Consider the following 12271-nt stretch of genomic DNA (forward strand, 5'->3'; position numbering starts at 1 on the left):
TGCATGTGATGGTTTCTACGTGTGTGTGAAGATGAGATCCTTGGGCGAGAGTTAGACGTCGAGCTGTAGTGGCCGATCACATCTCACCACACCTCGCGCAATAACACGTGGCACTGTTGGCATGGAACCACTTACGAAGAAGGCGCTATCTCATAATAACGTAGGCAGACATATCGTAGCTCTAAAATATATTTTTTCTTCTATATTTTAACGGTGCTGTTTTAAACTTTTGTTTGTCATTTTGTAATTGTACAGAAATGCTTGCACAGGTGAAAAAATAAACAGATTTTAGCTTAAATTATAGGGTCACACCACATCGGGTTCATTTACACTATGAAGTTACCATACCTCAAATATCTCGAAGCCATATATGTCCAGCACACCCATCACTTTCTTCTGGGTGTGCTTTTGCACCTGAAAATGAAAGATACAATTCAATGAACGTTACAGAAACATTTTATGTAATTTTTGGACACTGGATCATTTTCTCTGTGAGGGACAGCCACTTTTGTTGCCGAGTACAATTATATGATACTATTTTGCAATGCATGTTTTTATATGTATATAACAGTATGTATAAATAAAACAGGTGTAATCAATCAGTGGTACCCAATGGCCAATTACAATGTACGATTTGCAGTCACTTTCCCAGCCACTTGACAATATTAAACACGTGATAAGAGGCCTGATTGTATAGCAGTCCCCGATTAAAGTTGATACGATGCTCACAATATCCTCGGGAACGAAGCTCATATTACTAAGATTTTATTTTTTAACAGTTGACATTTCATTGAGTATTTACATTAAACGTGTGTTCTCGCACCTCCTGCATTTGTACCGAGGTCTATGTTCACGTGCTCAGTACCCGAGGGGGAAGTGAGCATCGCACTCCCTGCATCCCTGGCGGGGGCCTCCTTTGAAGCACGGTTATTAAACTGGAGGTGAGTAAATGCGCTCGGATGAAAAATTCAGTGGCGTGCGGTGGGGGATAGCAGGGGTGTCCGGGGACAGTGCGCACCTTGATACTCTTGTTGATACGGCTCACGACCCATGAGAAGAGCCGGCTGTACATGTTCTTGCAGAGCGCGTCCCGGGCGTAGTACGCCTAGTGTAGTGACACGTGCAACGTAAGAAAGCGTGCACAACAACACGCTCCGACTAGGATTGCCACATGTCCTGGTCTTCCCAACATTCTCTTTTCGAGGTAGCTGTCTCCGCACCTCCGATTAGCATGGTTGGTTACATATGGTGAAAAAGAAGTTCAACATATATACATCTGTCGTGGGAAATCTGTAATTCATTCCTGGACATAAGTCCAATTAGTTTTTCTTCTTTCAAGAGAGTGCATTTATGCGTGATTCTCCACTTTTCTGGTATTATGAGATAATCTTCGCATGATATGTCCTGTTTTTTTGTCAATCAGAGGTGGCTACCCTAGCACCCACACAAGTGCATGAGTGTGAATACAAGTAAATGGATGTCCTTAAATCATCCAGGAAATCCTGATCAAGACTCAAAAGTATTTTCAGGAGAGTACTTCATTGGGATTTTTGTTAAATGTATTTTTAAGAAGTGTTTTACATGATGGAGGAAACTGGATACCCGGGAAAAAACCCATAGACATACAAAAGGAAAAACACTCAATAGTCCATATAGATGGGTCAAGAACCCATTCATTGAACTGTCATGTTACAGCTAAATCACAACGCAGTGGGCTTAGGAGTCTCAGAAACCCTGCTTCCAGAGCACTGGATTACAGCTTTCCATCATTACGTGTTTTATTTGCGTGACTGATGTCACGGGCAATTAATGCATCATTATACCCGACCTCCAGCCTGGCTCGATACAGAACCAGATTCAGACGTCTGGTGTGCCTGCGTATCACGGTTTAGTTCCGGCTCAGCTTGGAGAAAAGCCAGTGGAAACCCACCTATACTGCGAGGGCCCCGTGCTAACACAGCTCAAATGTGCCACTAGAAAATGGATAAATGAGTTGTACCTGGGCTAGGTTGAGCGTCGTTGACACCTTCTCCTGTCTCGCCTCGACGGTGCGGGTGGTGAGTGCCCGGCCCAGCACCGAAGGCTGCAGTCCCAGCAGAGAGGAGACGTCCAGCAAGTCTGTGAGGAGAGTACACAGCCAGCAGCAAGTGCGGCCAAGAGCGCCACAGTGAAGTGTAGAATCACAGGGAACCAGAGTGCTGAAGCTAGCAGACTTTTACCCTTGTCTGACAAAGGGAGAATTTATATATACAGTATATCTACTTGGTAACAAAAAAATATCTTCATCTTTGGAATGTGGCACAGCTCAAGTCCACCATTGGAGATTAGTGCCGCCCCATGCTCGTTGAGCACAGTGAAAATGACTTTTTGTACAGGTATCATTTTTTTCATTCCTTTCAAAACTCGTCAACTAAAGTGACTTCGTGAAAAGAAGGATTTGCATTTAGACAGACTCTCATCGCACTCTCACCAATCTACTCCACCCAGCCCTCCTCACAAGTTCATCCACATGCAGTGGTCAGTTCCAATAGCTCTGTCCCTAAAAAAACTGGTTGAGCAACAATAAAAACGGGAAGAAGTATGTGTTTTGGCTAACTGGCCCTCTTCATTCATCTGAATTGTCAAAATAGAATTTTCCTCTCAGTGAAGGGAAACACGTTTTTATTTTAACTGCGCCTGTTATTTACTAAGATCACTGAAGCAGCAACAATTGAATACCTACAATACCTCTGGAGTGTGATTATTACATTTTAGACGGGACAGAAATCACACTCCACCAGGTGTGAACAACGTCTGTAACCCCCCCCCCCCACCGTCCCCCATCCTGAGCTGCCACCAACCTGACGTGCCGGTCGTCGTATCGCCGTTTTGCTCGACGCCGTTGGCCCACCCGGTCCCTGAGAGCTGCACGTTGCCCAGCTTGAGCACAGCGGCCACCACCTCCAGGACGTTGCTCACCTCGCCCGCCTCGAATCCAATCACCTGCATCGCTCTCTGCAGATGGGCACGGCACGGCGCTCGTCATCGCACGGTCCACGCAGGTCACGCGCGGGGCTCGCGCGGCGCCACTTGTCACTCTACAAGGGCCGTGGGAGCTGGACAGCTGCAGGGAGGCTGCTGCATCTATACACGGGCATTGCCACCTGGTTAGCACGCATGCATCATCTTCTGTTTCAGGTAGATGTCCTCGGAAATCTGCAGCGAAGATTTAACGTCCGGGTTTCTGCCAGTTGCCTAATAATACACCACTCCAAGACAATGCATTAGCACGTAGTTCTCCCCTCTTCTATGGTGAGATATTCTTCTTCTTCTTCCCATGAGATGTCCTGGTTTTACATACCTCAGAGGTGGCAACCATTCATATGAACTGTTGGGTTTCACTTTGCTCATGTGGAGCCACTCCCATTGCCACGAGGCAGAGGAGCAAGCCAGACGTCGCAGCGTGCGGTGCTTGTTCATACGACGCGTGGGAAGCACACGGAGGGAGTGGACATAAGCCGACTCGTCCGTACCCACGCACATTCTCAGCATCAGACGCCCCCGTATCTCATCACAGCTGCATTGTTTTTGTTCAAGATCGCACCCTCTTCCCTTTCCCCCCTCCGCTCCGGTCATACAACTGCCATTCAAACCCGACCGCTTGTGACGGTCATCATGATCGCCCTGAAGTGGTGGCGAGGACGAGTGTGACTTTATTAGCGGTTGCTGACTTGCAGTAAAGCAGCATCGCATCGGTGCTGGGAAACAAGAGCGACTGTTATAATAACCGTTATTCTTGCCCAGGAAAGTCCGAGCTGAATCTCACATGTTTTCAAGACAGGTTCTTCTTGGGTTATTGACCAATCGTCATCCAGTGTTTTCAGGAGTGGAAGGAAACTGTAGTGGTTGGGGTATATTCGCGTCTATTATGCACTAACACCCTGCATCACAGGTGCAAGGTGGGCTGCATGACCCTGGATCACAGATGCAAGGTGAGCTACATAAACCTTGGGCCTATAAATACCCCCAATCATGCTCGAGCAGACAGCTTTCCTCACACAGCCTTGACCCCAGCGTCCGTGGGGCTGGTGGGAGGTGCCCATTTATCAGCGCAGCCAAATGGAGAGTGGCTCGGTTTTTGCAGCCATGGGAAGCAGTATTTTTCCACCACTGAAAGCAACCAGCAAGCGTGCAAAACAAACAGGAAGAATACGTCTGTGCCGGCAAAGGGGAGATAGACCCATCTGCACTTCCACCGTGGCGTTTGGAGAGGCAGTGAAACCATCGCAACTCCTTCAGCATCTCAACATAGCCACGCGGGACCTCCATGATGCCACTCTCTCATTTCAACATATAAGCTGCGTGTAGTATTTATTGACTTAGCAGTCGAACAGAATTACATTTTTTTAAGTGGAGAAAAAAAAACGTGGACTAAAAAAGGGACCCTCAAAGAGTGGCGACAATGAAAATCTTTCAATGCCAACCATTAATCAAACGCACGTCTGGTGCTAGTGTTTTGAAAGCAAGGAGCGTGACGGAACATTTTACCGTGCGTTCCTCTGCGAAGGGCGGAAGGGTAGCGGGCGCAAGTGGCGGAAGAGCAGTCTGGACCACCCGGCCCACGGCCCCCCTCATGCCAGAGCCTAAATTTAGCGAAGCCATTTATCTCCGGCATCACAGCCCGTCTCGAGTCGCATTCGATAACGTGGGAAAGTACCCATTTGTCCTGGCTTCCAGCCGCACGGCCCCCATCACAACTCTGTGTATCTCAGTCTGCTAAGCCAGTAGCTGGTGATGACCGACTGCTGTTCAAAGGTGGCAACTCTAGCCGTGGTTATTTGTTGTTGAGGTGAAATTCACTTCTCGCTCGCGCAGCGGAAAGTGTTTTGTCAAACATGTGTTTATTTCAGCAGCAAAAACTATGGTTATGTTTTGCAGCTGGCGCTGTTATCCAAGTAATTAATTTAATCCCAGCTGGTTTAGCACTGCTGCCTTTACAGTAAACATGTCTATAAGAGTACATTGTACATAATTTATTTCACAGTGACAAATACTCATCAATAGTATTGGTCAAACGCTCCCAATGTTTGTATTTTGAACTTCTTGTGCACCATACATAGCTAACCGCGCTAATCGGAGGTGCGGGAGAAAAACAACAAGGGCCCTCCTGAAAATAACACCTTTGGATACACTGAGGCAAGGTTATATTTTATGACATTTATAAATTGCCTCTGAGAGTGCATAGATTGGTCATATTCTAGCGACAGTTAAGCTACAGATTTCACAGAGATGCGCACATTTCAACTACAGTATGGAAAAATACATTTGAAAGTACAGTATGAGAAATAAAGTGTTTTGGTATTTGTCATGTTACGTAAAATGTAGATTTCATCATCCACAGTGTTATGTCTTCAACAATACATTTTGGACATTTAATTTGTTTTACATTCCCAGAGTCTGACATGCTTATCTCAAAAGGCTCTTACCTGGTTAAATCTATGGAACGAAGTAACAAGATACATATGATAAGAGTCATCAGCCAAGTAGACATTCTCTCAGCAAAGTTATTCATAGACGACATTTGAAGATATTTTCCGAAAACTTGGATTGTAGACAAAAAAAAGTCAAAAGTGTACACGTAATAAATATGAAACATCTCAGATTTGCTGATGATATAGCCATTGTAACAACAAACGGAAATTGGCCACAGGAAATGATTGAAGAACTGAATAAAGAAGGCCACAAAGTTGGGCTCAATATGAAATAAAAGTCATGTACAAGTTCACGTAACAACGTAAGAAATATGTTGGAGGGACACAACTGGAAAATGCATCAAGGTGTGTATATCCAGGGCAGTTGTTGAAATGTGACTAGGATCAAAATTATTAAATAAAGAGGACAAGAGTAGTGAGGTTGTTTTTTGTTACTAAACTTATAAATGCAAAAAAAAACAATGTGCCGAAAGAAGAAAGTGTTTAAAAATTGATCACAGATCAGAAATAATGACTTTGACATAGAAAATGGAAGAAATGCTGAAGAGTGTGCCAAGAACCACGGAGAAGCACGTGCATGGAATTACAATGACATACAATGAAGAGCACGAGGAGTAGAAAGCAATAGCAAGTCAGAGACAAATATATTAACTGTTGTCAGAAAAGTAAGTGGGCATGGGCAGAACACGTCGTTAGATGGTATTACGGCCGGTGGTCAAGAATAATGACAGTGGCAGCCAGGAAATGACCACTGCAAAGGTGGAGCGATGAAATCAGCTCTCGTGCAAAAAGCAGATGAACTATTGAATCAGGGGACCATGCTAAATAGCCACAGGTTGAGGAGGCCTTCACCCAGCATTGGATCCATCGTGGCTCATTTTGATGACGACGATTTATTTATGAATAGCATTACTCTCGAAATCAGTTTCACGGGTAAACAATGGCTTGACACGTTGGTATGTGTGTGACATATGTCTTTGTCTTGTGACATACGAATGACAAATGACAGGAAGACGATCAAGGAAAGAATTCACCCAACCTCAGCAACAACTGCATTTAAGACATCCTTTGAAAAAGGAATGCAGAAAAACACTGAGGTGTGCGGAGAGTGCACACGAGGTATCAGTGAGGAAACTCACAGAGCTCCTGGCTTGCTGTGACTTCTCTCTTCAGAGAAATGAACCTTATCACGGTACCCCGGCTCTCGCATAATGTCCGTGATGCAGTCACTTTTAGTCTTTTGATGGTCGGGGATGCGGCAATCGACTCATCTCGACGAGCTGTACACGATGCACTATAGGGTTTTGGCGCAATCGTCCTCGCTGCGTTTCGACATCGCGGAGTAGCACTGATTTCGGATTGATTGGTACCCCAGTTGTGGAGTTAAGTAACACCCCTGGAAAAAATAGTGTCCCCAAAATAAAATATTTAATTGCCTCGGCCATTTTGTATTATTTGGAACTCTGGGGTACCGCCATAAGGATCAAATAAATGTCTCAATGTCAGGTGTACCAGAATCAGAATATGTATTTATACTGAACTAGCTTTACTACCCGGCTTCGCCCGAGACTTGGAGTCTTGTTTTGGATTAATACATGGCCTACGCGGAGGATGGGGGGGGGGATGCGTGACGTCAGCAGGGACCCTGCGTGACACTGCCGCATGCGGGTGACATCACAGATGTGACGTCACCGCTCACTTGTGCAATATTTTATATCCATTATTTCCCCCCCAAATAACAAAAGTAAATGTTTATACTTTTTGCATTGTGTACAGTCTGGAAACTACCCACATGCCAAATTTCAAGTTTGTTGCATGTCGGTAAGTATGCTAAACATTTCAAACAGACACACATTCACAAATTTCCCTTTTATATACAGTATATAGATGAGCTAGAGCAGGGGTCGGCAACCAAAATAACAAGAAGAGCCATTTCTTTCCAATTCGGTACAAAATTCAGTATTTCAAGAGCCGCAATGCATCTGAGTACATACTGTACATACGTACATATCGTCAAGAAGCAGCCCGTAAAGAGCCGCATGCGGCTCCGGAGCCGTAGGTTGCCGACCCCTGAGCTAGAGGTATGAGCTATGAAGCTATTTTTCACAACACTAACCTGCTTCTCAGCAACATGACCCGACACATAAACCTGTTGTCTGCATTCCTCAATGTGCGCTCCTGACTTGAGTGGACAATGCGACTGTTGGTTATTTTTACAGCAGCGTTTGACTGTAGCATTTCAACTGGTGTTGATAATGAATGTTATTTGTGAAGCACTGTTGGCAATTTAACATATATAACATGAATGTGTAGGTTTTGCGGTTGTGTTGTTTTTCTCTCTGATGTGATTTCAGATTGTACTGCGTCTTGTTTGGCATGATGTCGGACGCACCGCTCAACATGCCTGCAGAAGACACTCCCAACACGTGGAGTGAAATGCATTGGAGAGCTAAGTTCATATGCTAATCGGAAGTGTGGGGGAGGGAATGGTTGGAATACGAGTGATGATCCAAAGGATTAGAGGGGTCGGAGGGAGTGTGGGACTGTTGGGGATTGTAAAGAAGTTTCAGCAACCAGAAAGACCAGGAAAATCAGGAGGAGCGGGGAGGATGAGATTCAGGACCGAGTGGGGGAAGACCAGGAGGAGTTCTATGAAGAGAATAAGGAGGATGAGATTCAGGACCAGGAGGAAGACCAGGAGGTGGAGGATCAAGAAGAATAAGAGGATTAGCAGCTAGATAATCAGGAGGATGAGGTGTGGGAGAGCTCACAATGCCATAGTGCCACGCAAAAAGGGATCAGGATGTAGACAAAAAATTTTTACAACGAAGTTCACATGCTCAATTAGTCTCTTGCATGCTCAATTAGTCTCTGCCGTGATGGAGCTGTACCGCATGGCAAATGACCAACATCACTACCACATTTCATTCTGGAATCTGTAGATGACTGCTGTGTAGGTTATTTGAATGTAGGGCCAATTTACAAACGGGTCACAGACTGACACATATATAAAGGCCCCGACCGTACGCACTCACGATCAGTCGTTGATCTCTCACAGCCATATTCCTGCAGCACAGAGTAGCCACAGGGCAAGAATGCTACCCCGCACCTCCAATTAGCACGGTTGGCTATGTACAGTGCGACAAAAAGTTCAACATACATACATGCAACATACACACAGCATTTATCTCGCGCCACTGACCCACGCGGTCGCCTCCCATCGCTCCTGCCTCGCCCTCACCTGCGTCGTCTGGAACACCGAGGCGTCATCCATGCCTGGCACGTGGGCGCTGTCCTTCTGCATCAGGTAGCTGTACGTTGCCACGTCGCGCTGCAGCTTCAGTCGCTCTGCACCAAACGTAGTGGGAATGGCAGTTTTAACGCAACATGACTAATGTTGAATGTATATACATTTGTGGAACTTCTTTCGCACCGCACGTAGCCAACCATACTAATCAGAGGTGCAGGGGAAGGACAACAAACTAGACACAAAAAGCAGTTTTAAAGAAATGAGTTTTCAATCCTAATTGAAAAGTGCATAGTTCCAGTGGCTTGAAAATATCAGAAGGAAGAGCATTACAGATGGCCGCAGAAGTGCATCCGAAAGCACACACTGAAGTGACCGTCCTTGTTTGATGGCCAGACAAAAGCCGCTGCGAGGATGACCGGAGTTTTCATGATGGTTTATGTTCCTTGATGAGATCAGCAAAGTATTGTGGTTCATTTGCAGCAAGCATTTTGTGTGTAATGGTTCGACCTTAGAATGTATTCGTTCAGCAACCAGAAGCCAATGCAGCTCAGCGAGCACAGCATGCATATTTTAGTACCCATCACGACACGTGTCAAATAAGTTTGTACATGCTGCAGCTTGGTAATGTTTTTTGGCAGACGTCCCGTAGCATAGTGAGTTGCAATCAACGAGCCTTGACGATACTATGCTACATGCCACCGTGTTGGCTTGTCATACGACTCAATAGTGGTCGAAAGTGTTTATGCATTAGCTCTGTCTGTCTGGAACAGGTTTCAGCCTTAACTCTTGTAAAAATAAGCTTATTTAAAAATATGTTCATGTTGCTATTAGGGACGTACCGGTTGGAAAACCGGCTAACTTAATTAAAGAGTTTAAAATAACTTGGCGATACAATAGCAATGCTAAATTGATACGCTAATATGGCCAAGGTCATAACATCATATGCCGTGCACAACCACGCCTCCACATGAGCTCATTACGTTATGATATTATCACTCATTAAATACTTCCTCCCAAAAATGCATGCTGAAGCGCGTTACAGAATCCATGCACGGGCATAACCTTTCTTCGTTGTTTTCATTGTTGGATGCTGAGCACAGGCCCAGTAGCCAATAATATAAAGTTACCAGCAATTAAGAGTATGAATATGATTGCAGCAGTTAAGAACGTTATTCCTTTGGAAAATAAATAATGGGATTCAATACCAATGTTGTGAAATTTGACAAAAGGAAGATCAATTATGCGTCCTAAATAATGGATGTTGGAGACAGTATGCATCACAGGAAATAATCAGTCTATTACAATTAATCCTGAGCAATGGTGGAGGTGTCAAGGTGTCAAATTAGAGGCCACACAATCTTCACACTCTCACTCACATGCCCTCATGCTCATCCACTCATTTGCCCGCCACTCACACACATCGTTTCGCTCGCGTGTCAATCTCACTCAGACGCTCTCCTCCACTCACATTCCCACACTCACCTTTCCACTCTGGTTTAGGGAGCTCAACGACCTTGGTGCTCAGTACAGATGTTTCAACAGCAAGTTAAACTGATGCTGAGTAAATCTAATAATTGGGTAAATGTGTAAATTGTTGAGGGCCGCTTACATTTGGAGGCTACTGTTTGGCAAAAACATGATCCACTTAGATTTGATCTGGCTTGCTCACGCCAACCGGCAGGGGCCAACGTAAAGTGTCATTGGGGTTGAGCAGTGTGGGCGGGTGGTGGGATGTGGTGTTGGATCGGTGGTGGGCGATGGTCGTGTCTCGTGGATATCGACCTGGTGTTTGTGGCACGCACCCAGCAAATGAGGCGAGGCTCCAGCCAGGAGCTGGTAGAAGATGTGGAAGTTTCTCTCGCCGCGTGCCTGACCCACCACTCGTGACTTCTCCAGGAGGTCTGCGTGGGGGAAGGGGTTAAGAGTGAGGACACTGATACAAGCAGGTGCAAGGCTAATGTTGAAATAAAGCTATGCCACTACTGCTATCAGCCCCACGCATTTCACAACTGATTCCTGTGCCCGTGCATGCCAAGCATGCACTGTGTTACTGCTGGGACTGAGTGGGGCAAGGGAAGCAGTCGTGAGCAGTGAGGTAGGGCAGGGTAAGGAGCAGGATGATGGTTGTGGAAGCAGCGAAATGACTACACAAAAACAAAATGAAGTTGAAAACGTCCCATTGCTAAGGAACTTAATATTATGAATATCACTATTGGCATCACTATGTCTGCCCACATACAATATCTGGGATATCAAATATTCGAAAGAATATTGACGTCGTATGTATTTTCATGAGTGTTAAACTATTTTTGTCATGTTTAAGACATGAAAAGCTCAAGATATAAAGACCTACATTTTCCCAAATAAGTCTTCTCAAATAACCCTTTCCAGATGAAGGTTGTTCCAAAACGCTCTATATATTTAGAGCAATATTTTTTAGAAAACACCAATCACCTACCTGACCCACGGCAGCATTGCCAGAAAAAATAGCCCTTTCCTGCACAAGCTTCCCAGGAGCAGATGCTCATATTTATAGAGGCAGCACTAAAATAAACCACCTTCAGGCCACTCAGCTGCAGCAAGGCTATTCTCACATTAATGCAGGGGAGACTGCACTGCAATGACACACATCCCTCAAACCCCTGGAAGATCCCGCCGCACCATGCACAGTGTTGAGTACCGAAAAAATCCATTCCATGTTGCCGTAGAAATCATAATGTTCAACTTATCAAGCCAAGTACCTGTCAGGATTTCTATTAAAGGTCCTCCTAGGGGCAGTCGTCATAAAATGCATGGTGCTGAACGATGTCTTTATTTTTTTTTAACTCGAGCACATGCACAGAGACGCGAATACCCGCGTCTGATTACTATGTTTTGGCTACGTATGTTACGAAAGAAGTTCAACATATATACAAACATACATAACGTGTCTCAGCTCTGCCCGGTTCCTCACGATGTAATTTAGAGCAGTCGCGCAATTGCCGCTTGTTACAGAGGTTCATGGTTCGAAATCAGTAGCTACCCTGATTAATACTGTGGGTGTATTAATCTTAAAAATACGTGCCGTTTGATTCACGGTGGACGTTTAAGATCCCATGATGTCATTCACAAGAGAAGGCCACTGTGGGCCGACGTTATGGTCCAAATTAAAGAAATAAAAAAAATGTACCTTCAAAATACACAACTGGGATTATACATAGCAGTCATCACCCCCGACTGCTACATTTTGGCAAGACTTTCCTGAAAGAGTCATGAAACTCAGTCAGTCTTTCCAGGGTAAACAAGCTAAATAATAATCTTAATTTAGGAGCTTTCGTGACTGCAGGAATTATTCTTTGGTTCTTTTCGGTTAAGTCACGTCTAAAAATAAAATAATAAATTAAAATAACATATTACGACGTTTCGATTGCAACACAAGCAATCGTCATCAGGTATAAAAGAAATAGCAACAAAAATCTAACTAGAAAACTATAGACAGACATACAAGCAGACAGACATCACAACGGCACACAGAGAGAGGACACAAATCGGCACAAAGAGAGGGGTCGTT

At 44.9% G+C, this 12271-nt stretch overlaps 1 protein-coding gene across 1 annotated transcript in view; it reads right to left on the reverse strand.

Moving 5' to 3' along the window:
- The window catches only part of LOC144728639 (unconventional myosin-Ib-like), a 79107-nt gene that overhangs the window by 26441 nt on the left and 40395 nt on the right, over positions 1–12271 (reverse strand). The window contains exons 8-13 of the mRNA XM_078608208.1: positions 10524–10622; positions 8713–8819; positions 2841–2994; positions 2000–2118; positions 1019–1105; positions 349–414 (exon numbers count right to left, since the gene is read on the reverse strand). Coding sequence (XP_078464334.1) covers positions 349–414; positions 1019–1105; positions 2000–2118; positions 2841–2994; positions 8713–8819; positions 10524–10622 — 632 coding nt within the window. The remainder of the gene's footprint in view (positions 1–348; positions 415–1018; positions 1106–1999; positions 2119–2840; positions 2995–8712; positions 8820–10523; positions 10623–12271) is intronic.

Source organism: Lampetra planeri, chromosome 2 (assembly GCF_965212315.1).
Source record: "Lampetra planeri chromosome 2, kcLamPlan1.2.h2, whole genome shotgun sequence".
Classification (NCBI taxonomy): Eukaryota; Metazoa; Chordata; class Hyperoartia; order Petromyzontiformes; family Petromyzontidae; genus Lampetra; species Lampetra planeri.